The 23504-nt window shown below is 42.7% G+C and overlaps 1 protein-coding gene across 1 annotated transcript in view; it reads right to left on the bottom strand.

Moving 5' to 3' along the window:
• The window catches only part of MORC1 (MORC family CW-type zinc finger 1), a 162059-nt gene that overhangs the window by 10764 nt on the left and 127791 nt on the right, over positions 1-23504 (bottom strand). Inside the window, exons 22-26 of the mRNA XM_041748544.1 lie at positions 16222-16338; positions 15133-15195; positions 12835-12901; positions 9533-9679; positions 734-821 (exon numbers count right to left, since the gene is read on the bottom strand). Of these exons, the coding sequence (XP_041604478.1) occupies positions 734-821; positions 9533-9679; positions 12835-12901; positions 15133-15195; positions 16222-16338 (482 nt within the window). The remainder of the gene's footprint in view (positions 1-733; positions 822-9532; positions 9680-12834; positions 12902-15132; positions 15196-16221; positions 16339-23504) is intronic.

The following is a 23504-nucleotide window of genomic DNA, read 5'->3' as shown; positions in this document are numbered from 1 at the left end:
CACTCTGGGTTAGCTCTTTTGCCTGCCAGGAAGAGTCTGGGAGCCCAGTCAGGGGCCCCCTACCTTCCCCTGCCTATACCTTAACCCTTTCCTTACTCAAAGGCATCCTCCCATCCTCTGTACCCCAAGATTCTTCTCGGCTCCAGTCAGCAGCTCCTGGCAGTCTCAGGCCTGCCTACCTCACTCAGCGTCACCACAGCCTTCAGTGACTTAGCAGTCTGGGGACAACCCACTGTGAGCCCAGGTACCGAACAAAGTTTTCCTTCTGAGCATACATGGCACTGAGCCTGAAAGGAGATTTGGTCAATACAATTCTCTTCATCTTTCCGTGTGATGTGTTAGTCACTCTACTAAGACTAGTGCCCTGGGCACCTGCATGGCTGACCCACCCAATCCTCACCTCAGCCCCTCATGAAGGGTGGCTGAGGAAATGAACCCAAGCAACAGAAACTCTATTTTTGGTGTCGTGGAGGGAGGTCAGGGACCATGTCCTGTTTCTTTTCATCTTTACGACTTGCTGTTCTCAGTCTGTAGAGCTTATCTGAACCTTGGCCACACTGGCTATAAATGTACTTTTCATTCTGAGTCATCAATGTGGTACAAAAATCTCCATCTTCATTCACTTAAGCCATTCCTGGTCCTTTTCCTGTTAACGCTTCATAATTTGTCTGCAATGAAGATTAAGTTCAGGCTTATCTGTCATTCTCTCAAAGTTCCAATAAAGCCGGCTTACCTCAAAACTAGCTGCAAGATCCTCCACAGATGTGTAGCCAAATCCTGATGGTAGCTGATACTCAGGAAAAAAATTCAGAATAAACTCCCTAGGAAGATGAGCACAGCAGAGATGGTGATACACCAGGCACAGGGACACAGCGGTCGCCTGCCAGAACCGCTATCTCCTGGGTGTTAAACGTCTTGGCAAACGTGAACATGCCCACCAAATTGTTTTTACCACTGTCCTCAGAGTCTTCCCCAAAAAGCATAGATTGGGGAAAGGGAGGTGGGTGTGGCTATGAAAAGGCAACCCCAGGAATCCTCATGGTGATGCAACTGTTCTGGACGTTGACTGCCTCAACGCCAACATCCTGTGATAGCGTTAGCACTGGGAGGAAGGAGATAAAGGGTACAGGGGATCTCTAGGATTTCTTACAACTGCTTGTGAACCTACACTTACCTTAAAATTTAAAGTTTATTTTAAAAAGAAGGGAAGGAAGGAAGGAAGGAAGGAAGGAAAGGAAAGGAAAGGAAAGGAAAGGAAAGGAAAGGAAAGGAAAGGAAAGGAAAGGAAAGGAAAGGAAAGGAAGGGAGGGAAGGAGGGAGGGAGGGAAAGAGGAAGGGAAGGGAAGGGAAGGGAAGGGAAGGGAAGGGAAGGGAAGGGAGGAAGGAAGGAAGGAAGGAAGGAAGGAAGGAAGGAAGGAAGGAAGGGAAGGAAGGGAAGGGAAGGGAAGGGAAGGGAAGGGAAGGGAAGGAAGGGAGGAAGGAAGGAAGGAAGGAAGGAAGGAAGGAAGGAAGGGAAGGAAGGAAAGGAAGGGAGGGAGGGAAAGAGGAAGGGAAGGAAGGAAGGAAGGGAGGAAGGAAAGGAAGGAAGGGAGGGAGGAAAAGAGGAAGGGAAGGGAAGGGAAGGGAAGGGAAGGGAAGGGAAGGGAAGGGAGGGAGGGAGGGAGGGAGGGAGGGAGGGAGGGAGGGAGGGAGGGAGGGAGGGAGGGAGGGAGGAGACAGCCATGGGCTCACAATCCCCACCCATAATCAAGCAGCCCAGGAAAGCCCTTCACCTCCTTGAGTGTTCCTGCAGAAAATTTAGCTTTGCAAAATTCCTGAAGGAAAGACATTGTCTACTTACTTTTCTCCCTTAAGAAAACCAGAGAACTTAATTCTCCAGAGTAATTCCTTTCATCTTGCATTCTGTGGCTGCTCTTAGAAATCATACACGGACTCTCTCTTTCCCAACAATGATTGGCCACTGTTCTGACAGGTGCTTCATTCTGCCAAGAGGCAGCGGCGCCCCGCCCTTGTAGTGTGACAGCTTTTCTGGGATTAGTCCCCTGGGCGATACATATTTCATTCCTGGGAGAATATGAAATCTAGAAATTTATAGCTACAATATCTTAAAAGTGTACAGAGTGTTTTTATGTTGAAGGGTTCTAAGAACCTCATGTATATTATCCAAGGGATTCACAACATTTTTCAAGCGCAAAATAACACGGCACTCAAAAATTTTAAAAAGCTGTTTCTTACATAATTTATATTTCTGGTGTTTTAAGATTATTTGTTTTAATAATCATTTATGGTTTTAAGGAAAATTTAATCCAAAACATTAAAAATCCTCAGCACTGCACAACATTAAACATCTCTCTCTCTCTCTCACACACACACACACACACACACACACACACACGTTCCAGAATTATTCGCCTGGCTAGTAAGAAGGTGGGTGGCTAGCAGGTATTTGAGATGAGCAGAAATCAGACGGCATAGAAAGCAGAGCTACAACTGGAGTCCTGAGCAAAGAGAGCCTGTGGTCACTGCCAGGACTGGTTTGGTGGGGCCGAAAGGGGGAGGTCTTTTACACAAAGCAGCCCCCCTCCACATTCAGTCTCCCGTCCTCCAGCACACAGTTCGAGCCTCTCCTGAGCAACCATCCTTCATGGTGGGCCTAAATTCTTTTGGGTTTAGATCTAGAGCAAATCAGCAATCTTCTGGGGAGGTGCTTCCAGAGAAGCAGGTATAAGGTGGTGGTAGCATTTGGTTGGGACTGGGAGAGGGTGCAGGGGAGGAGAGGGGGCTACGAAAAAATTCTCGGTGAGTTCTGAATTGTCCTCAACCTATGCAATCTCTACATCAGAACTGACGCCAAACATCATCTAGAGTCTTAAGTAATTTCTCACGCACACCTATTATTTCTAAAGATAGGTACCATTTTAAAATACAACTTTATGTAAAAGTTTTACAGCTTTTGCCATGTTGTATTTTCTCAAAACACTCAGGCTCAATAATCCCCCAGATACTCGCTGAACCCCACTACGACATAGCTTTTACCCAGTGACCCCTGCCAGAGCCTGGCATCGTGCCCCCATGCTAGGAACCCATACATTCTCAGTACTGGGCATTCAGTAGTGGGGAATGCAGGCAGGGAAGCAAGCTTTTCCAGGATAGGGTGGTAAGTGCTGGGATGAGAATGGGATGAGGGGCCCACTGTCACAGGGAGCCCCAGAGGAGGAGGAGTTGTTAGACAACTGTGGGGTAGGAAGGTGGGGGCACGGGAAGCAAGTATGACAGGCCACTGCACTACATGTTGGGGACAAATTTATTTTTCAAAGATTTTATTTATTTCCTTGAGAAAGAGAACACAAGCAGAGGGATCAGGAGAGAGAGAAGGGGCTTCCCCAACCCCAGTGAGCAGAGAGCCCAAGACCCCGAGATCATGACCTGACCTGAAGGCAGACACTTAACCGACTGAGCCACCCAGATGCCCCGGGGACAAGTATTTTCTGGCAACACAGAGCCCCCCAGTCATATTCCACCACTCTTTAGAAAGTGCTAGAAATGTGCTGAGGGCTACTATATGCTTCACAGACGTAACTTTACGTAATCTTTATGGAACAACTTTGAGGAAACATTCTTACTTTGAGCCTCTCTGGTTTCCTGAGGGACCAGAGACCATGGGCCCTAGCAGGTCCCCTGCACTCTCCTGTCTCCCCCTCCAGGGCCTCCGGTTTCTGCCTTTCACTCTCTCCTCCCCAGAGCTGCTGCTAATTAGCTTTTCCCTCTGGGATTCTGTCCCATAAGACACCAAGTCAGAGGAAAAATTATACAGCTCCTGTGGTCTCCAAGCATAAACACACAGACTTCTTCGTTTTCCTGAAAGGTGAACTCAGAAAAACTGTTAGGTGCTGTCAGAAAACGGTTAAGACCCCAAACATCGCAGAAGCAGGGTGCGAGTGTAGTTAAGAACTCTTAGAAAATTCCTTCATTTATTGCCTTGAGTCCCTTTCTTCAGGGGTATTCCTTGCTGATACCTTCTTTTGTTCCTGAGAGTGGATCAAACCTCTCTTCACTCACAAACTTTAGGTTCCCCTTAGGACACAGTGATCCTCTAATCCATGAAAGGGGGGCTTCCAGGAGGTGGGCCAGGAGGTGCTCAGCACAAAGCTGCAGGGATGAAGTGGCGTCCGTTCACCAGTATCCACTGAACCAGGTGGATACTGTGAGCCTGGGGGGACTCATGAATCAAGTGCTGCCTTTTCAACAGGCCTCTTGGCCCGTAGGAACAGCCCTCCTTCCCACGGAGCATCTACTCACAGTTCTACCCTCAGGCTTGACAAGAAAATCAAAGAAAATGTCTTTGCTTAACACTTTCTTCTCAAGTATTTAAGAAGGAAATATCCTAGAAAAAAAAAAAAAAAGAAGGAAATATCCTAAAGATCTTCCAGAGCTATTACTTGCATCCAGGACCCTAGGAGGTCCTTCCTTGGCTATGAGGCCCATCCCAGCTGAATTCCTATAAAATCCACATCCAAATCTGCAAATTTGATCTGGAAGTTTTTACAGAGGTCAGCCGGGCGAGCTACAACCCTGCGTAGCACTGCTTGCATCCGTGATGGCCAAGCTTGGAAATGCCGCAGCTAAGGGTCATTTCCTTTGCACTCCACGGTCCTATTCCCTTCTCAACAGAGTGGTTTTTGCTTATGAAAAATCTCTTACTTGCATTAATACAGCTTCATTGTCTCTAGACATGAGCAGGGAAACACAGAAATACCTAGTCATCCAGCTGCTCTTTTTAAAAAGTAACCAAGTGGGATCCCTGGGTGGCGCAGCGGTTTGGCGCCTGCCTTTGGCCCAGGGCGCGATCCTGGAGACCCGGGATCGAATCCCACGTCGGGCTCCCGGTGCATGGAGCCTGCTTCTCCCTCTGCCTGTGTCTCTGCCTCTCTCTCTCTCTCTCTCTCTGTGACTATCATAAATAAATAAAAAAAATTAAAAAAAATAAAATAAAATAAAAAGTAACCAAGTTAATAAGCATAGTCCTGGGTGGCTCAGTAGGTGAAGGATCTGCCCTCAGCTCAAGTCATGGTCTCAGGGTCCTGGGATCGAGCCCTGCATTCGGCTCCCTGCTCGGAGGGGAGTCTGCTTCTCCCTCTGCCTCCCCTCTCTGCTCATGCTCTCTCCCTCTCACTCTCTCTCAAATAAAAAAAAATCTTTAAAATAAAATAAGCTTGGTCTTGGCTAAGAAAAAGAACAAGCCTCTTACTTGAGGTAGACTGAAACTCTCTTCTCCAACCCAATGAAAGAGAAAGATGAGGATGAAGAGAAATGGCAAAGCTTCATTTCCCCAAACCAGGATATCAGATCACACTTTTTGACAGACCTCAACTGCTAGTGTATTTACTTTTGTGGGCTTTTCTCTTGCTTCAGTAACTGGCAGCAACCTGTACCAAGGGTCTTCCCTTTTATTTTTATTTTTTATTTTTATTTATTTTTTTAAATATTTTATGAGAGAGAGAGTGGGGGGGGGCAGAGATACAGACAGAGGGAGAAGCAGGCTCCATGCAGGGAGCCCCACATGGGACTCGATCCCAGGACTCCAGGATCACGCCCTGGGCCAAAGGTGGCACTAAACCGCTGAGGCACCCAGGGATCCCCCGGGGACTTCCTTTTTAAAACTTATTTTTGATACTTTTAAAACTGAAGCTAACACAAAGCATGTTTGGGCTTTTGCGGAGTTGAAATAAATGAAGTCTGCCTTATTATCAAGTTTATATAAACACAATAAACTGAAACAAGGGGATATAGGGCTAGCAGTTAAAAGCAAGGACTATGAGACTGCCAGGATGCAAATTCCAGCTCTATCACCCAAGAATTATATAATGCTGGGCAAATTACTCAATCTCTATAAACCTCACTTTTCTCATCTGTAAAATGGGGATAATAAAGGTCTATTTATAGGGCTGTTGAAAAGTTTAAAAGTGAGTTAACACATGGAAAGCCCTTAAGACAGTGCCTAGTACACAGCAAGTACATGATAAATATGTATTATTATTATTATGATTACTATTGAGAGTAACCTGAGATTGAATACTATTCCAATATTAGGATCATCTAATACAATTTAACAGTCTGGATCCTAGTTTAGTTCTGCTACCTCTGACTTAACACACCCCATAATCTGAAAATATTTTAATATCCAGCAATACCATTCACTGCATTTTACATTAATCCATCTCAGCTTTATTAAAAGTATTCTTTGAGGGGCCCCTGGGTAGCTCAGTCAGTTAAGTGTCCGACTCTTGATCTCAGCTTAGGTCTTGATCTCAGGGTCATGAGTTCAAGCCCTGCATTGGGCTCCATGCTGGGCATGGAGGCTACTAAAAAGAAAAGAAAATTATTCTTTGAATACCAAGTACTATATGCTAGACAAATATGGAAAATCCAATCTGTTTTCAAATATTTTAACTATATTTGGGGGTTAAATAAACTAATACACAAAACAAAAAGTAATATAAGTCAGAAAACACTAAACTGAGTGTAATCAGGTAATGAAAATGAACAATGAAAATGATTATTTTTATTAATTTATTTCATTAACATGAAAGAAACAGAAGTGTTTGGACTCCACTTTGGCTGTGTGGAAAGGGATAAGGATTATGGCACGTCCAAAGTGAACCAAGTGGAGGGAAAGGGCTCTAACGATTCTCTTCATCATGTGACAAGCAAGGCAAACCTAGTGAGCAAGCATCAGTGAACAACACATGGTACCTTCCACATTCTGCACAGCCAGCTGTGATCTTCACACCTTGAGAATGTGAGGTCTAGTTAGCACAATGAATGACACGTGGACCAGACACAGAATAGCGCAGTGCAGGGGGTAAACATAACAAAGAAGACAAGAAATCTGTTTTCATCCGTGAAATGTGAGAAAACATACTACATGCTGCTCAAGGCAAAAGAGAAGATTGATGAATGAGGAGCCCATTTTATTCCAGTTAAACTTTGTGTTCTGTACAATTCTTTTCCCACTTAATATTTTTGTAAAACAATCACCACAAAAAAAAATTCAAGCTGGTCCTGAAAAGAGCTGATTTATTAATATGTTTGGCTTTCAGAGTGCTCAGCTGCTAATTGTACAGTGATTTCAAGCAGCAAAGATTCCACATGTTCATTAGGGAGATGGTATCCAGGAAACTTTAATTTCCTAGTGATGCCTAATTATAGAAGTGAACATACTTTAAAGCCCTAGCACTCTCAATCACATTATCTCCTTTTTGATCACATGTAACATTAAAATTAATAATAACGATACACTTAAATGCAGAGCAAAAATGAGCCAAGGGAAAAATAAGGAAAATGATGATACCAAGAGGCATACCCCAACTCTGCTGCAACGCAAACAGATGGGTCTCTACAGATCTCAGTGTGGACAGCCCCAAAGGGTGTGTGTGTGTTATAAGTTGTGTGCGAACATATATACATACACACATACACACTAAGGTATATATACGTGTATATATATACACACTTCTGTATGTATATGCATGTGTCTATACACCTGTGTCTGTGTGCATACGCAGTGGTTAAGAGCATGAGACTATATATCAGGGAGCCTAGGCTTAAACCCAGCCCTGTCCTAGTAGTTGTGTAATTATGACTTTGAGTGTGTTAGTTTCTCTAAGCTTCTGTTTCCTCATCCATTTTAAAAAAATAATATCAACTCTATATGTTTGTGGGAGAAAGGAGCTGATAACACAAACAAGATACTTGGGTGAGCCTAAAATATAATAACAGCTCAAAAGTATGGCTATTCTTATCAAGAAGCAAAATTCCAATCATTGGACATGGGGTCAGATCCATACATCTTTTGTAATATGTACCCATTTATTGATATATACAGGCACATTCATAGATATAATTTATTGCATACTACCTTGTCGTAGTGCTCAACTGACATGCCTGAATCTTGGAACCAGTAAGGAACAAATCAGGATTCACATTTATGGCTACCCAACTTCAAAACTGAAGAGCTGACATATTAATTCTGGGCAAATGCTGACAGAACTAGAGAATCCCATTCTTGAATGACTACACTATAGACCACGACAATATGAGACTGACATCCATCCAGATCATTGGGTGGCAAGTGGTCTTTTTCAACCCCATAATATCTGTACAACACTGAGGTCTGGCCTGTTTCCATCCCATTCCCAGGCTAGTAGAAGCCTGCCAATTCAGGCATCAGTGCAGATTTAGTGGTCAAAACTTCAGTGTTCAGAAACATAGCCCTCTGGTTCCATTTCTTGGTCAACAACTTGTCTCTGGAACCCTAGTATCATTAGTGAAGATGTGCCGTGATGCGAAGTCCAAGAAGATCCACCTACATATTACCAAGAGTGCCTCTCCCTTTCTGCTGGGGCAGGGTAGATGCTAGGAGTGTGTTTCTAAAGGACAGGTGGGACAGGTGGGGCCTTCCTGCCCATGTATGCAGAGCCCCACAGCCCTGAATGTTGCCACAGAGGTTTCCAGAAAGCCCAGGACAACTGCAGAATTGAGCTCAAGTCTTACAGTGGTTTGCAGTCTACTATCACACACAAGATCAAAGCCTGAGTAGAAGTTGCAGCTTCCTATATATATGTTCCACCTCTACATTTCTCTTTGCCAACTTTCTAATTCCAGCCTTTGCCAACTCTCTTCTTCAGGAAGTTTTTGTAATCACTCATGGATCAGAGGTCAAAGAAACTGTCCTAATGGAAAATACGATCTAGTTAGGGCACGTGGTGTGTTCTCCTTGGTTGAAAGCCTCTTACTTTACAACACAGGCCACTCACAGTCTGTGAACCCTAATCAAACCAACTGGCTCCACTAATTTAGTGGTGTTACTACTCCTGCACCTTCCCTCTCCAGAGGTTACTAATTTAAGAGCACTCTTCTCTATTCTAACTTCTTTGGCTTGATTATAAAGCCTCCTATCATCAGCCCCTATTTGGAAAAATTCTGAATCCTGGACTGTATCCCATCTCTGTATCCATCCTTTAGGAATTAAGATCCAGACATCTAAATACCTCATTTGCCATGTCCACAAATGTTAACATTCTACACTGAACCAAAAAGTAAAACTCAATTTCCCTTAATAAGTTTAGTGTCTAAAGCTACAAAAGGAGACTTTTCAGAAGGCCACACAAATCTTAGGAGGGTCTTTCTCAGGCAAAAACCAAATAAATAAAAAATAAAAGAGAAAGGAAAGGAGGAGGGAGGGAGGGAAGAAGAAATTCAGTAAGAATTCTTCGTAACATCCAGGAGAGAACTAACGTCTATCCCACTGCCAGACCACATGACAACAGGCAGTTAGTGACTACAGTTCTATTTAAAAAGACATTTAACCCATGGTATATCTGCATCAGTATAGGTAGGAGACAAGTTATAAAATCATTCTATTGAATCTTCTTGAAGACTTTACTACTCAATGGGGGAAAAAAGATTAGGAGTCGTCACTGCTTAGAAAGTTCAACAAAGCATATAAAAGTATGGTAGCAAATACCTTTACCTTAATTTAGACGACAGTTTTCTTACTGTTTCCTTGATAGATGTGCCTTGGGAAGACTTTGTCAGTACAGAAGCAACGTTACAACCACGACTCACAGAAAAGCTGGTGTTGCATCCAGAACCTGGACTTGAATCTTCCATCAGTGCACTGTGCAAAAACAAGCTGAGACTTATAATTTCAAAGCCGGAATCATATAAGATACTACTAATAAATTCAGAAACATTAAAATACAACAAATGAGAGCGAGGCCATATACGTCATGCTAAAAACTGTCATTTAGGTAGTTATAGAAAATCAATTCTCAACTAGAAAAATTACTATTTATTCCTGACAAATTTGTTTCAAGGTTTTTGTGTAGTCACAATTAAACAGAATTGGTGGTAATGTATTCTCAACAACAGTAGTCACATACCATTTGTCTCATTTGTTGAAAGAGGCTTTTGAACTAAAGTTCTGTTTTAGCCTGGGGGAAGGTACATACAGAACTAAAACAAAAAGGGGCAAAGTCAGGTGAAAGCACTTAGGTAAGATCTGGAGGAAGAGGAGTGTTCCAGGTGATGTGTAATGATCCTGGGTAGTAATGAGGCAGGACTACTGGCACAGTGAAAAGGCAGGGCTGCTGGGGTAGAGAAGAAGAAAGGGATGGGGGGATAAGGGGGTTAGGGGTAAGAGGGGATGGGGGTGGGAGGAGGTGGGGGGGAGGGCTGGCACCCATGGCCACAGGACATGAACTGGAGCTTATTCTAAGCGGAGCAAACATTACCACTAGAGGGTTTCTCGCATGGAAGCAAGGTTATTATTATGTTTTAAAAGGAAAACTGGCTGCAGCATAGAGAATAATTCACAGTGAGAATGCTCAGAATAGTGTAGCGTGTTAATGAGACCCCAAGCTTTCAGTATTGTGGGAACAGAAAAAAGTTCAAGAGGGCTGGGGGACATGCAATTTGGGAGGCCAAGCTGCATGGGAAGGTAGGGGTCAGATCATGTAGGGATCTGTCTGTCAAATAAGGAGGAGATTTTTGTCATCTTTTCATGCTAGTGTTAAAGCTCTAGAGAGTTTTATATGTTTATACTGTATGGGTCATTTAAAAATTGGACAAAAGCTTGTATCAAATGGAATGTGTTTCTACCGTCAACGCGTTTTTGGCATTGATTCTACTAACTTCAGCTGAATTTTATTTAAGGTTAAGAACATTATAACTAATGCTTGTCTCTTCAAGAAGTATTTGTACAATATTTGAAGCCTATTAACTATAACTTTCTTTACGCTAAAATTTTATTAAAGTAATCCTCTAAAAAATTCTTTTAACATTTTTTGGGATGCTGAAAAGTTATGCCGGCACCTGGCGGGGGGTAAAATGCACTACACCTGAACCTGTTTCTCTTCCTGCCAAATAATAGTGCCCACCACAGAGAATGTGCTGAGGATTAGCCAAGACTTACAAAGAATTCAGCCCAATGCCTATGCTTAGTAAGTGCTCAGTAAATAGCACCTAATTATTACTGTTATTATGATCATCTTTATCATCACTACCATTATTAGTGAATTTGATAAGAATCTTCCACAAAGACTTTTAATTGGACCACAGTTCTAACACTCATGTTGTAGATATAACTCAAAGATGATTAAAAAAAAACACACACACAATCCCATAAAAACCTAAGAGTAACATATAATACATACACACACACATACACACACACATAATGTGTTTTACTTTGGGGGTGAATTTGAAATTTTAATTCAAACTTTAATAAATAACTCTAGGTTAAACCATTGTCCATAAAGTGGCCTAGCAATGGAATGGGGGGAGGGGAAACGGCATCATTGATTCAATCAACAAATACACCAACTTGGAGTCAGCTGCTATTCTGAACACTAATGACACAGAGATGAGAACAAGAGAGCCCTGCTCTTGTGGAGTGAGTTAGCTCCTAGTGAAAAATACAGAAAAAGCACGCTAGAATGTAAAATATTAAAAGAAATAGCCGAGTCAATAAGATACTTTAGCATAGTAGCAAGGGCTCTGAACAAAACCATGCAGGATGCTAAGATCTGATAGGGTGCCTCGTCAGGAGTGGGACAGGTGATTTTGGATGGAGTGCCGTGGGAAGACTTCTCAGACACTTGAAGTTATGAAGAAGAAAAGATACTGCCCCCGTCCTTATGGGAAGACAGACATTCAGATAGACAATCCCACTGGACTGGATGATGGTGTTGCAAACCATTGTATGTCAGAATATAGCTGGTATTTAACAGATAATTATGGAGACTGAGGATGACCGATTTGATCACTGCCAACGGTGGCTCTCTGAAACCCCTGAGCTTGCCAGCAAGACTTGGGGGCCCCAGAGGGGAAAACACCTGAACCAGACCGTGAAGGAAAGAGTTACAGACTGGTGTCCAGCTTGCAGAGGGCAAAGGAAGCAGTGTGGACAAAGCGATGGAAGTGTGATAAAACAGGGCTTAAAGCAATTCTGAAACTCTGAGAAGCAGAGTGGGGGCTATAGGAAGGGCCAAGAGTGAAGGGGACTGACATCATGCTAAGGGATAGTTTATAACTTATCTTGCAAGTGATAGGGCCACAAAAGGCTTCTGGGTAGAACAGGGAAGTGGGGGGATGTGAGGATCAGAGGGGCTCCTCTGTCAGCAGGTAGAGAGAATAAAGATGTTTTTATCTGGCACTTCGTTCTACACTCAAATGCAAAAAGAGCCCAGGATTTAGATCCAGGGACACAGGGTCTAAATGCCTGGAAAGCACCTTTGACAAGTTTGTCTGAGTGAGGGTAAGGGTTTGCTTCCTTGAAAATGTTCCTCCTATTTTCTTGGGCATCCAAAATATTCAGCTGATTTTATGTTAAAAGTGACAAAAGTCTCAGGTCAAGAAAATTCCAGCAACGCAATGATTATCATAATTATACATACATATAACAGATAATGAGCCACACAAAAAAAAACAGGTTCCTGATTGTATATTCACACCTCATATATACGTGACATTTTCAGTTCTTTGACTGCATTACAGTAATTTGAATTAGCTGCTCGCGGTGAGTAGGAAGTTAAGCCTGTTCCACTTCATTATCCCCAAATCCTCACAAAAGAAAATAAAAAGGATTGGGGAAAAGGTAAGAAACCTAGCTGTATTCTATTCTTTCTTGTCTCCTTTGTAATTTTGGTTCTGTTCTTAATTGCCTTTGCTTGTTGCTATTATTTTCTTTCTTCTTGTATTTAAACATTGATAATTACTTTGCAACAGTATAATTGCACTCACTTGGAATTTGTATAATTGCGGTACACTCACCTTTCCTGGTTAGGTAATGAAGAGTTTCTCTTTATTTCTGGATTATCACTGCACAGCTCCTGCTTTTCTTCAAAAGACCGATAAAATGAAGACAATCACATTTTGATAATCACACAATAAAGTGAACTGAAAGAAGGGCCGGCAGTTTATTAACTACTTATAGATAATTTCGCTTTGTATTCCAAACATCTCCTTGTTAAGGATATTGAACCAATATGTTTTTTCTTAAAGATTTATTTATCCATGAGACAGAGAGAGAGAGAGACAGAGACAGAGAGAGAGAGAGGCAGAGACATACGCAGAGGGAGAAAGAGGCTCCTCACAGGGAGCCCGACATGGGACTCAATCCCAAATCCCAGGATCACACCCTGAGCTGAAGGCAGATGCTCAACCACTGAGCCACCCAAGTGTCCCTGCACCAATATGTTCTTAATGCGACTTATATTAACCTTTTAATAAAGTGTAGATGGTGTATATAATAATCCAAGAGCCTTTGTAATTTATTTTTTCTAAGTTCTTATTCATGATGCTTATTACTCGTGACGGGTGTGCACGGGTGACTGCTTGAGGCCATCGGGATTCCCTTTCCTCACCAGCCTCTGCCCAGACAACCTCCCATCTTCCCCCTAGAATCCCACTCTATTCCATTTTAGGTTCAGGTTCAAGAACATCCTAACAGATGCCAACCCCAAACATATCTCTAGTAGAGAGTTTAATTATAAAGCAGGAAGAGATCTGGAATCATCTAGTCGACCTCGTCACTGAGGCGACTTCAGAATTGTATGTTCAAGAGAGTGATTCATTTGCAATTCATAGAAGAGCAGAAATGTTTCGACTCCTTGAACTGGTTTTAAAAGTATGGTGGAGTCAGTAGACTAATAAGTCAATGTGTCTTTCTTCCATCCATCTCTAGAATTCATTGTGGTAACTGTCCACATATCTTACTCTACCAAGTAAACCCTTGTCAAAAGGCCAAATGGAGCAGTAGAGCAACAAAGGAAGCTTTAGATAGTGCGGGAATGTCTGAGGATCTACCTGACTCCTTTAAGTAAATACAAAAGAGAAAACACAGAAAGAGGTTTCCTAAGCATACTGTAGGCACCACTGGTTTTACTCACTGGCTTGCATACAAAGTGAATTTTTTTTAGCCCAAGAGCCAACTAATCTATAATTATGGTTATTTGACATTATTTCACAATTTGTTCATTCCAAACCCAGGATGAATATTTGAAATTAAATATTAATTTTAGGATCAAAATTGTATTAACTATTTTTCCATTACAATTTAGGAATCCAACAGGCACATACTTGAAATCATGTTAATAGTTTGAAGCTTCTACAAAAGACTGGCTTTAAGATTAAGAGAGCCTTACAAAAGAAATCCTGATTGTGGAATTGCAAATTATCCTAATTAAGATGAAAAAGAAAAAAAAGTGCAATTTCTTAGGGATCTTATTAATGAGTTCAATATAAAGATGTGTGTGAATGACTGATTAGGTTACCTGAGCAACAAAGTATGAAGGAAGAGAGAGCTTAGGACCAACAGTGAACACAGAATGATGCCAGGGACTGGAAATGAGGAAGCCAAAATGAGCTGAGGCTTGCTAAGAGGCTAAGAAAGAAAGGCTTTAAAACTTATTTCAGAATAACAGGGGACCATGGAAATGATGGGCTTGTTGCTCAGGTCCAGTGGTATAACAGACAGAACTTTCCTAAGTCCAGTTTGCTTCCAGCTTCTCTATCCAGGGCAATTGGTTTTGGACTGAATAGTATAAGATGGCAACTCTAAGTTTCAAAAAGGTCAAGTCTCTCAACTGAGACAAAGGACGTCCAAAGGGCACAAAGAAACTAGTGAAGGTGTTAGCTGAACTAGTCTCAGGGGAATCATTAAAAGCAGGAAAAGGACTAAATAATTAAAGATAGAGGACTGTCTTTATAATTTTCAAAATACTGTCTGAAAATTAAAGAGCTCATATCAAAACACTGCAAATGTCTAAACAGAGTTCAATGCAGAGAGTGGCACACGTCTACCGCTGGGAACGTCAGGCCATGTGGCAGTGCCGGGGGGACTCTCCTTAGGAAGTGAACATCTCTTGCGACCTCTGAAACACATGAGATTGGCGGCTCACCCTCCACCCACCCCTCTTCCCCCTTTTGGAACAACACATTTTAACTTTTAAAAATCCAAAATGCTGCCTAACTTCCAATCTGTATCCCACATCAGATATGCCACCTAAATCACATTGAAAACAACTCAAACATTACAGCTAACATAGGTAAACTGAAATTTTTTTTTACCTCTTTTCATAAGAGAAACTTCCTTTTTCTCTTGTTTCAATGAAACATCAGCATCACTTTTATCTAAAACCTGAAAAACAAGCCATTTACTTAAAACTGCACAAAAATATAGGATGTATCAAAGGGTGCTAAATGACCTTGAGTGTCTATGCCCGTATTAGAGAGAGAGAGACCAGAAGTACAGTTTATACACGTCATGAAAAGAGATAATCATGCACATGGTAGAAAATTATATTGGCGTGCATCTCAAGGATGGTTACATCACAATTGTCATTTATTTACTTCTACAGATTTCCTTATTGGGATTTTTATACTTTCATCAATATTTATGTAGATATTTTTTTTAAAAAAAATCCATACTGTATGTGGATGTAACAGTGACTCCAACAAATGAGCCAAGTATTTGGTTCGCCAGGAGCAGCCATGGGGCCTCTGCTGTTTTGAGGAGGCTTATCACACTCGTGGTTGATACAGAACAGCCACAGAGCAGGAGCTCAACATCAGTGCAGTTTTTGCAATGAAAACCTTGGGGAGGCTGGGGCCTGAGGCCTGAGGCCCCAAAGCATGATGGGGAAGAAGACAGGGATGGGGATGAGGCATGCACCTGGGCATTGAGGAAGGGATGCCTTGTCTTTTGATAAAATTCCAAGAAATCTGCCTAAAAGGGGTTACGGAGCCTTAATGTGTTGAATGCAGGAGCCAGGAGGGTTGGTGGCACCTGAGAGTGAGGGTGTGTGTGTGTGTGTGTGTGTGTGTGTGTGTGATGGTGTGATGTCTGGGGTGCGTGGGGGGCACTGGGCGTTGGGAGAGCTGGGGGTGGGACATGCTACCCAGAAGCCAGGTGGGCCACTGCTTTAGGAAGCCTGAAGACCCATTTTGCAAGGCTCACACAAACCAACCTACCTTCTGGAAATGTAATCTTTAGATCAGAGAAAGCGAGAGTTAGTTTATGCCCTCGAGGAAAAAGGCCCTAGAATGTTCCCTTTGTGTAGTCTGTAAATCTGTGAGGAGCTGGGGGAACAGGCAGCAAAAGCTGAAAATGGAGAAGGCGGGGGGAAGGCGAGAGCTCCTGATCTGCAGCCCCCGAACCTGCGCTGGGACCACACTGCGGCCCCGCTTCCACGGCCCGGTGGAGGGTGCGGAGCTGCTGGTTCTCGGGAGCTGCCCACCGAGTCGGGGCTCGTCGCCCTTCGAGCCCCCTGTGCCCTGCTAAACACACACCGGGAGCGGCTACCTCTCCTCTCCCCTCCCAGGAAACACAGCGCATATTTTTTTAATTTATTTTTTATTGGTGTTCAATTTGCCAACATATAGAATAACACCCAGTGCTCATCCCATCAAGTGTGCCCCCTTCAGTGCCCAGTCACCCCCATCCCCCGCCCATCTCCCCTTTCACCACCCCTTGTTCCTTTCCCAGAGTTAGGAGTCTCTCATGGTCTGTCTCCCTTTCTGATATTTCCCACTCATTTTTTCTCCTTTCCCCTTTATTCTCTTTCACTATTTTTTATATTCCCCAAATGAATGAGACCATATAATGTTTATCCTTCTCTGATTGACTTATTTCACTCAACATAATACCCTCCAGTTCCAGCCACATTGAAGCAAATGGTGGGTATTTGTTGTTTCTAATGGCTGAGGAATATTCCATCGGATACACAGACCACAGCTTCTTTATTCATCATCTTTCAATGGACACCAAGGCTCCTTCCACAGTTTGGCTATTGTGGACATTGCTGCTAGAAACATTAGGGTGCAGGTTTCCCGATGTTTCGCTGCATTTGCATCTTTGGGGTAAATCCCCAGCAGTGCAATTGCTGGGTGTAGGGAAGATCTATTTTTAACTCTTTGAGGAACCTCCACGCAGTTTTCCAGAGTGGCTGCACCAGTTCACATTCCCACCAACAGTGCAGGAGGGTTCCCCTTTCTCCACATCCTCTCCATGGACTTTCTTCAGAGAGTTGGAACAAATTATCTTAAGATTTGTGTGGAATCAGAAAAGACCCCAAATAGCCAGGGGAATATTAAAAAAGAAAACCAGAGCCGGGGGCATCACAATGCCAGATTTTAGGTTGAGATACAAAGCTGTGGTCATCAAGACAGTGTGGTACTGGCACAAAAACAGACACATAGATCAATGGAACAGAATAGAGAACCCAGAAGTGGACCCTCAACTTTATGGTCAGCTAATATTCGACAAAGCAGGAAAGTCTATCCACTGGAAAAAAGACAGTCTCTTCAATAAATGGTGCTGGGAAAATTGGACAGCCACATGCAGAAGAATGAAACTAGACCATTCTCTTACACCAGACACAAAGATAAACTCAAAATGGATGAAAGATCTAAATGTGAGAGAAGATTCCATCAAAATCCTAGAGAACACAGGCAACACCCTTTTTGAACTTGGCCACAGCAACTTCTTGCAAGATACATCCATGAGGGCAAGAGAAACAAAAGCAAACTGAACTATTAGGACTTCATCAAGATAAGAAGTTTCTGCACAGCAAAGGATACAGTCAACAAAACTAAAAGACAACCTACAGAATGGGAGAAGATAATTGCAAATGACCTATCAGATAAAGGGCTAGTGTCCAAGATCTATAAAGAACTTATTCAACTCAATGGCAAAGAAACAAACAATCCGATCATGAAATGGGCAAAAGTCATGAACAGAAATCTCACTGAGGAAGACATGGACATGGCCAACAAGCACATGAGAAAATGCTCCGCATCACTGGCCATCGGGGAAATACAAATCAAAACCACAATGAGATCCCACCTCACACCAGTGAGAATGGGGAAAATTAACAAGGCAGGCGCCTATTTTATACAGCATTCTAGAAACCGTGCTCATCAGGAAGCAGGTTAAATGGGCACACGTGCAGCCTAGCAACAAAAGGCCTGGGAGGCCTGGGAGGCCTGGGAGGCCGTCCATCACTGCTGCTTGTGTTTCAACCAGATCCACAGCAAGAAAAGTCCTTCTAGGGCGAAAGAAATAACACTGATGCTAAATTGCTTTTGTCCATTTCAGGATAGTTTAGTACTTTTATTGTAAATAAACTCCTGCCCTAGAAGTAAATAAAACGCATGTATTTTTTTAAAGTTCATTTTGCAAAATGACCTTAAAATGTCCATCTTACTTCTCTCCGATGTATCATCAGACTTGGAAGTTTTCTTCTAATGTGCTGAGATATTGGGAAATCTACATGCCTTTTTAAGTGCCTCTAACTTTGAACTAAACATATTTTGACTCCTTTATAAGCAGCACAGACTATTTCCCACCGCCGTGAACAGCAACCACAAGATAAGCTGACAAGAGGAACTACTTAATGCCTTTAGTTATAACCACTTTGTTGTAATCCATGATGATCCAGCTCAGAATGTGTTCCTTTCCTTTGGTAATTCTTCCTTGTGATAAAAATCAGACAAGATACAAGCATCCAAGATTAGGCAAAATGACAGCACTCCCAGTAGGGAACTTTGGTTGCTGGTGTTACCAGCACAGCGTCATGAAATTATTTTTGCGTTTTATTGTTTAGTTCTCTGCTTTGAGTCATGCCTAGAGGCTGTTTCCGTGAGGGACAGATGTGTCCCCTCACTCCAAAAATGACACTTATACAAAGCTTTCCCATCTATATTGCAGGAGAGATTATCTTCTTTTCCTTTCTTGTATTTTCTTCATTCTTTGGCATAGAGATGTTTAAAAGATTTTGGATCAACAATTCACAGCTACAGTAATTCCTTTTAAATATCTATCTATCTATTTACTTTATTCTACAAATTCCTTTATTGGGATTTTTATACTTCCATCAGTATTTGTGCATATATATTTTTTAAAAATCCATACCTTATGTGGATGTAACAATGACTCCAACAAATGAGCCATATATTATCTGAGTTCACAGGATGCTCTCTTCTATCACAATATATTTGTGGCTTCGAAGGTCTGAATTTTCTCAGGCTGAGACTTGCCTTTTCAAGGACACTATTTGCATATTTTGATACTGCTTACAAAGCTCTTTCATATACATTACTTCATTTCATTACAGAGGGTTCTTCAGTCTCTCAGGCGTAACTGTGTTTCATGCTCTGCAGTTTGGGGATATCTCCTTCCTAAGATTTTACCTCAGTCACGAACCAGGTAACACCTCCCACACAGTAAATGAGATTATAGTCAAGTCTTAACATGGGGTTTTAGATGCCTTAATTAAAATTATGTTAACAATGAGCAGAGTGGGATTTGTCAGTTCTCCAAGGGATGCAATTTGGTGAAGTATCTATTTAAGAGGATAAATAAATCATAAATAAGTTAGAGAGAGGGGAAGAAACAAACCATCAGCTGTGTTACTTCTGTTGTTAAGGATGCTTAAGATCCGGTTGGCATCACTTCACCTGCTTTCCTTCCTTCTAGTTCTTTGCCCCTCTAGTTCCAACGCAAGCATTTGTTATTATCAAGGACCCGAAAAAACTCCCAGGCCAGTAACGCCTTCTTGCCGCATTCAAAGGCCCTTTCTGTTTTTGCTCTTCCGTAGTGGACGTTACGTTCTAGGCTTCTCTCTCTCATCCACAAATTTAATCAATAAAACTGAGTTCCCAGTATGGGTAAGATGCTGTTCTGATGAAGAATACAAAGTCCTGCCTTTGTGGAGCTTATTCCCTAGTGAGGGGAAAAAGAGATGTTAAGTAAATAAAAAATTTGGATACGTGATATGATGTCAGGTAACGTTACGTTCTGTGAAGAGAAGTAACCCGGGTAAGAGATGCAGGGAGGCCTAAGTCCCCGCACCCAAGCCCAGCTGCCTCTCTGGGCCTCGCTGCTCTCACCCACACCCTCCATGTCTCCTCCTCCCTACCCGCTTTGCCACACACATGTTCTCCTCTCTTGATGCCTTTGGCTTGTTTGCTGTTGATCTGCTTGCTCCTCCAAACGTTTTTCTGGTTTTGCCTCACACATCCTTCAGCGGGGCCTTTCATGCCAACTCTACAGAACTGTACTCATTCACCCTCCTCACACCCGACCCCGATCCTTCCTATCCCCTTTCCTCTGCTTTCCTTTTCTCCCGAGCACTTGCCATCATTGACCTTGCAACTCAGCTTCCTTATTTGTCTTATGTGTGGTCTGGGTCCCTTGATGGAAGGGAAGCACCACGAGGATAGGGAGCAGTGTCTATTCTCTTCTTGCTGTCTCCCCCATGTCTGTGACGGTAACTGATGCTCAGTGTACTCACAGAATCCTAGAAAGTCCCAGCAGTACGTGCATGTCGCTGGGGGCTGGGGAGAGTGGAGTCCCAGCACTGCAAACAGCAACGGAAAAGCCAGGGAAGCAAAAATACGCTCAGGGTGTGGGAGACCAAGGAAGGTCAGGGAGGCCACAGTGAAGTGAAAGGAGGGATGAAGTGGTAGGGGCCTTGGAGGGCACAGCAAGGACATGGCATTCTGTTCCAAGTGTGAGCAGAAGCCACTGGAGGGTTCCGAGTAGGAGGGTGGCAAGACCTGTCTTTTAGATGAAACAGAGTTTGAGAGTGTGGACGCCAACAGGGGCGTGTAGTCATTTGCAGGGAGGGAGACCACTGTAGCCTCGACGAGAGACGTCGATGAACATTCAGAGGTTGATTGGGCATGACTGGCTGACAGGCTGAGTGCCAGGTGTGAAAGGAGAAGAATTCAGGACGCCTCCTAGGCTGTGGCCCAAGTAGTTGTGCATGGCGGTGCCCTTTACTGAGATGGGAAGCATGAGGAAGTCTCTTGCCATTCCTTCTTCCCTTGATTTCTATAACCTTCTGTTTCCCAAGTCTCCCAAGATATTGATTCTTCTGTCTACACTTAATCCATCAGTGAACCCATTATAATTTCAGAGGGTTCAACTATCACCCTTATGCAAATTCTGGCCTGATCAGCATCCTCAACCCTAACTTTCCATCTTTGCTCCAGCTCATTTCCAACTGACTTCAGGACATGTGCACTTGAACATTTTGCTGAAACGTCAAATCTTCAGTCCCATGGGTGCATGCTCAGATCCCCCGTCGGCTCCTCTCTTCCTATTGGCAGCAACATGCTGTTCCAGGCTGCCCCAAACTGCTCTCACTGTTCACTCTTCCACACTCCTCTCCGATCTCTGCTTTTTCCTTCCAAATGGCTAGTTTTCCTCATCATTATACTGCAATCTTTAGGCAGCAGATACTCCTTTTTTTGGTCTTTAGCCTCTCCTCCATCCAGGACAGCAGCATCACCATAACCCAATTCGTTTTCCTAGACAAAATCTCCACGATCAAATGTTCCTCCTCGAAACCTTTCCACATGTCCTGACTTGTCCTATATCAAGTACAAACTCCATGTCTGACTTTCAGAGCCCTTCTCAATGGGATTCTAAGATATGTGAGCACAATGTCAGTACTTCTTAACAAACACCCTCTGCTATAACCAGAAGGCTGTCAGAATTCCCTATATGCACCACGTACACTTTTGCCTCCACATCTTTGCCCACACACTTCTAACAGGACACACCTCTCTCTCCTTCTCTGTTTTCCACCTTCCAAGACAAGAATAAATCCTACTCTTTCCAAAATGTCCTTTTAAGTTACTCCAGCCCATGTGGATTTCTTCCTTTCTCTGAAAAACTATTAATAGTAAATTACAAACAGTTTTTTATTAATAGCCAAGCATCGTATCTACGTAGCCTAGATAAGACCAGGATCCTATAGGAGCCCTGATCCTAGCATGATACTTCACAGCAGAATTCAAAACTTGGGTCCATCTCCTAAAAACAAATCCAACTCTACAAAACATTAAAAGATGTACAGATTTTTACTAAAGATTGTGTTGCGAAATGGAGGAAGTGGTTACATAATGCAAAAGTCTCTTTTGAATCACCCTGAAGCACCTCTATTTCTACTACTTCCACCACTGGCTGCCTACTCACCTCTCTCCCCATTCTTCCGCCTCCAGCCTCGCCAATTCTGCAGCACCACGTTTTTTGGCTTCTGGGATGACCCTCTTCCTTTCCCCAACCCCTCACATGCACTCCCTCCAGCTCTCCATTTGCTTCCACAAAGCAATTTCACTCTCTCAATTTCGATTTTTTTACTCCCATCTCCTGGCCCAACCAATAAAGGCTGAATTTGCCCTCTTCAGAATCCCAGAAAATGGTTTTTAAAAATGTTTCTCATAACACCAATAATCATTTTTATTCTGTCACAAATCATCCCATTAATTCTTGCAACAACTTTGAGAGTAGGTAGTATTATTTCCATTTTCTAGATACGAAAACAGAAGACCATAAGTTGATACAACTGACTTAGCGGCATGTAGATCTGACTTTGAACCTAGGTGGGTCTGTCAGAGGGCAGTGTCTGTCAACTTTCTGTCAAATAATGCTAACATGTGGTTTTGTAAAATTATCTTCCAATTTTCTTGTTCGTTTTGAGGAAGGATCATATATAAATATATTTATTTGGTGTCTCTCAAAATATCTGATACAATATTGTTCAATACATTTGTCTTAACTGGTGCCCAGCTGCTAGTAGTCCACACTGGCTCTGGAAATTCAGACTCAAAAGTTGCTGACAAGATCTTCCTTTACATCAGGGGCTGTATCACACACTGTCTCCGTGTCTGTTTTAAGTCTGCTGGTGAGCTGATGAATTATGCTGTGGAGAGTGAGTAGAGACATTTTTTCCTCCAGAGCCCTTAGGGTAGCTCTGGTTTTTATCTCATAAAGGAGCTGGATCTGCCTGTGAAATTCCTGATACTGTTAGCAACAATCACAGCATTACACAAGTTCATACAGAGGCAATGGTAACATTATCAACCTGGAAAACTAAGAAATGGCCTGCTTTTAACATTAAGGCAATTTCGATCATCTGAAATCACGTTCTTGCAATACCATTGTAGGTTCCCCATTAAAGAACAATTTCTGTTAGGAGCTGGAAAAATGATGCATATTAGGGGTGAATGCAGCTGATTCAGGAACTGACTGGCTATGCATGTTATTTGCTTTCCTTCTTTCTTTTTTTTTTTTTAACCTGCTTTTGGGTTACCAAGTCATCTTTTCACTTCATTGTCATATTGTACTGATGCCAAAACAGAGTGCTTGTAGCTGTTGTTTCTGGGTGTCGTCATGGTTTTGGTGTTTTTGCTACCACAGAGCATAGATCTAGACACTGGAGACTCATCAGCTATTCCAGATGTCCCTCAGCTTTTCTAATATACCATGGAGACTCTGTCAGTGGCCTTAGAGATTCAGAGCTGGTTGATGACTTTCTGAAGCTGAAATCAGTCTCTTTTGAAAGATGCCCAAAAAAACTAATGAGGTGTAAGTGTTAAGGACTTCATTCTGAGACGGGAAGATGGTTCCATCTACTCATTCCTTTATTCAC

Source organism: Vulpes lagopus, chromosome 1 (genome assembly GCF_018345385.1).
Source record: "Vulpes lagopus strain Blue_001 chromosome 1, ASM1834538v1, whole genome shotgun sequence".
Classification (NCBI taxonomy): domain Eukaryota; kingdom Metazoa; phylum Chordata; class Mammalia; order Carnivora; family Canidae; genus Vulpes; species Vulpes lagopus.
The sequence above is the reverse complement of the archived record's forward strand: the minus strand, read 5'-3'. Positions and strand labels throughout refer to the sequence as shown.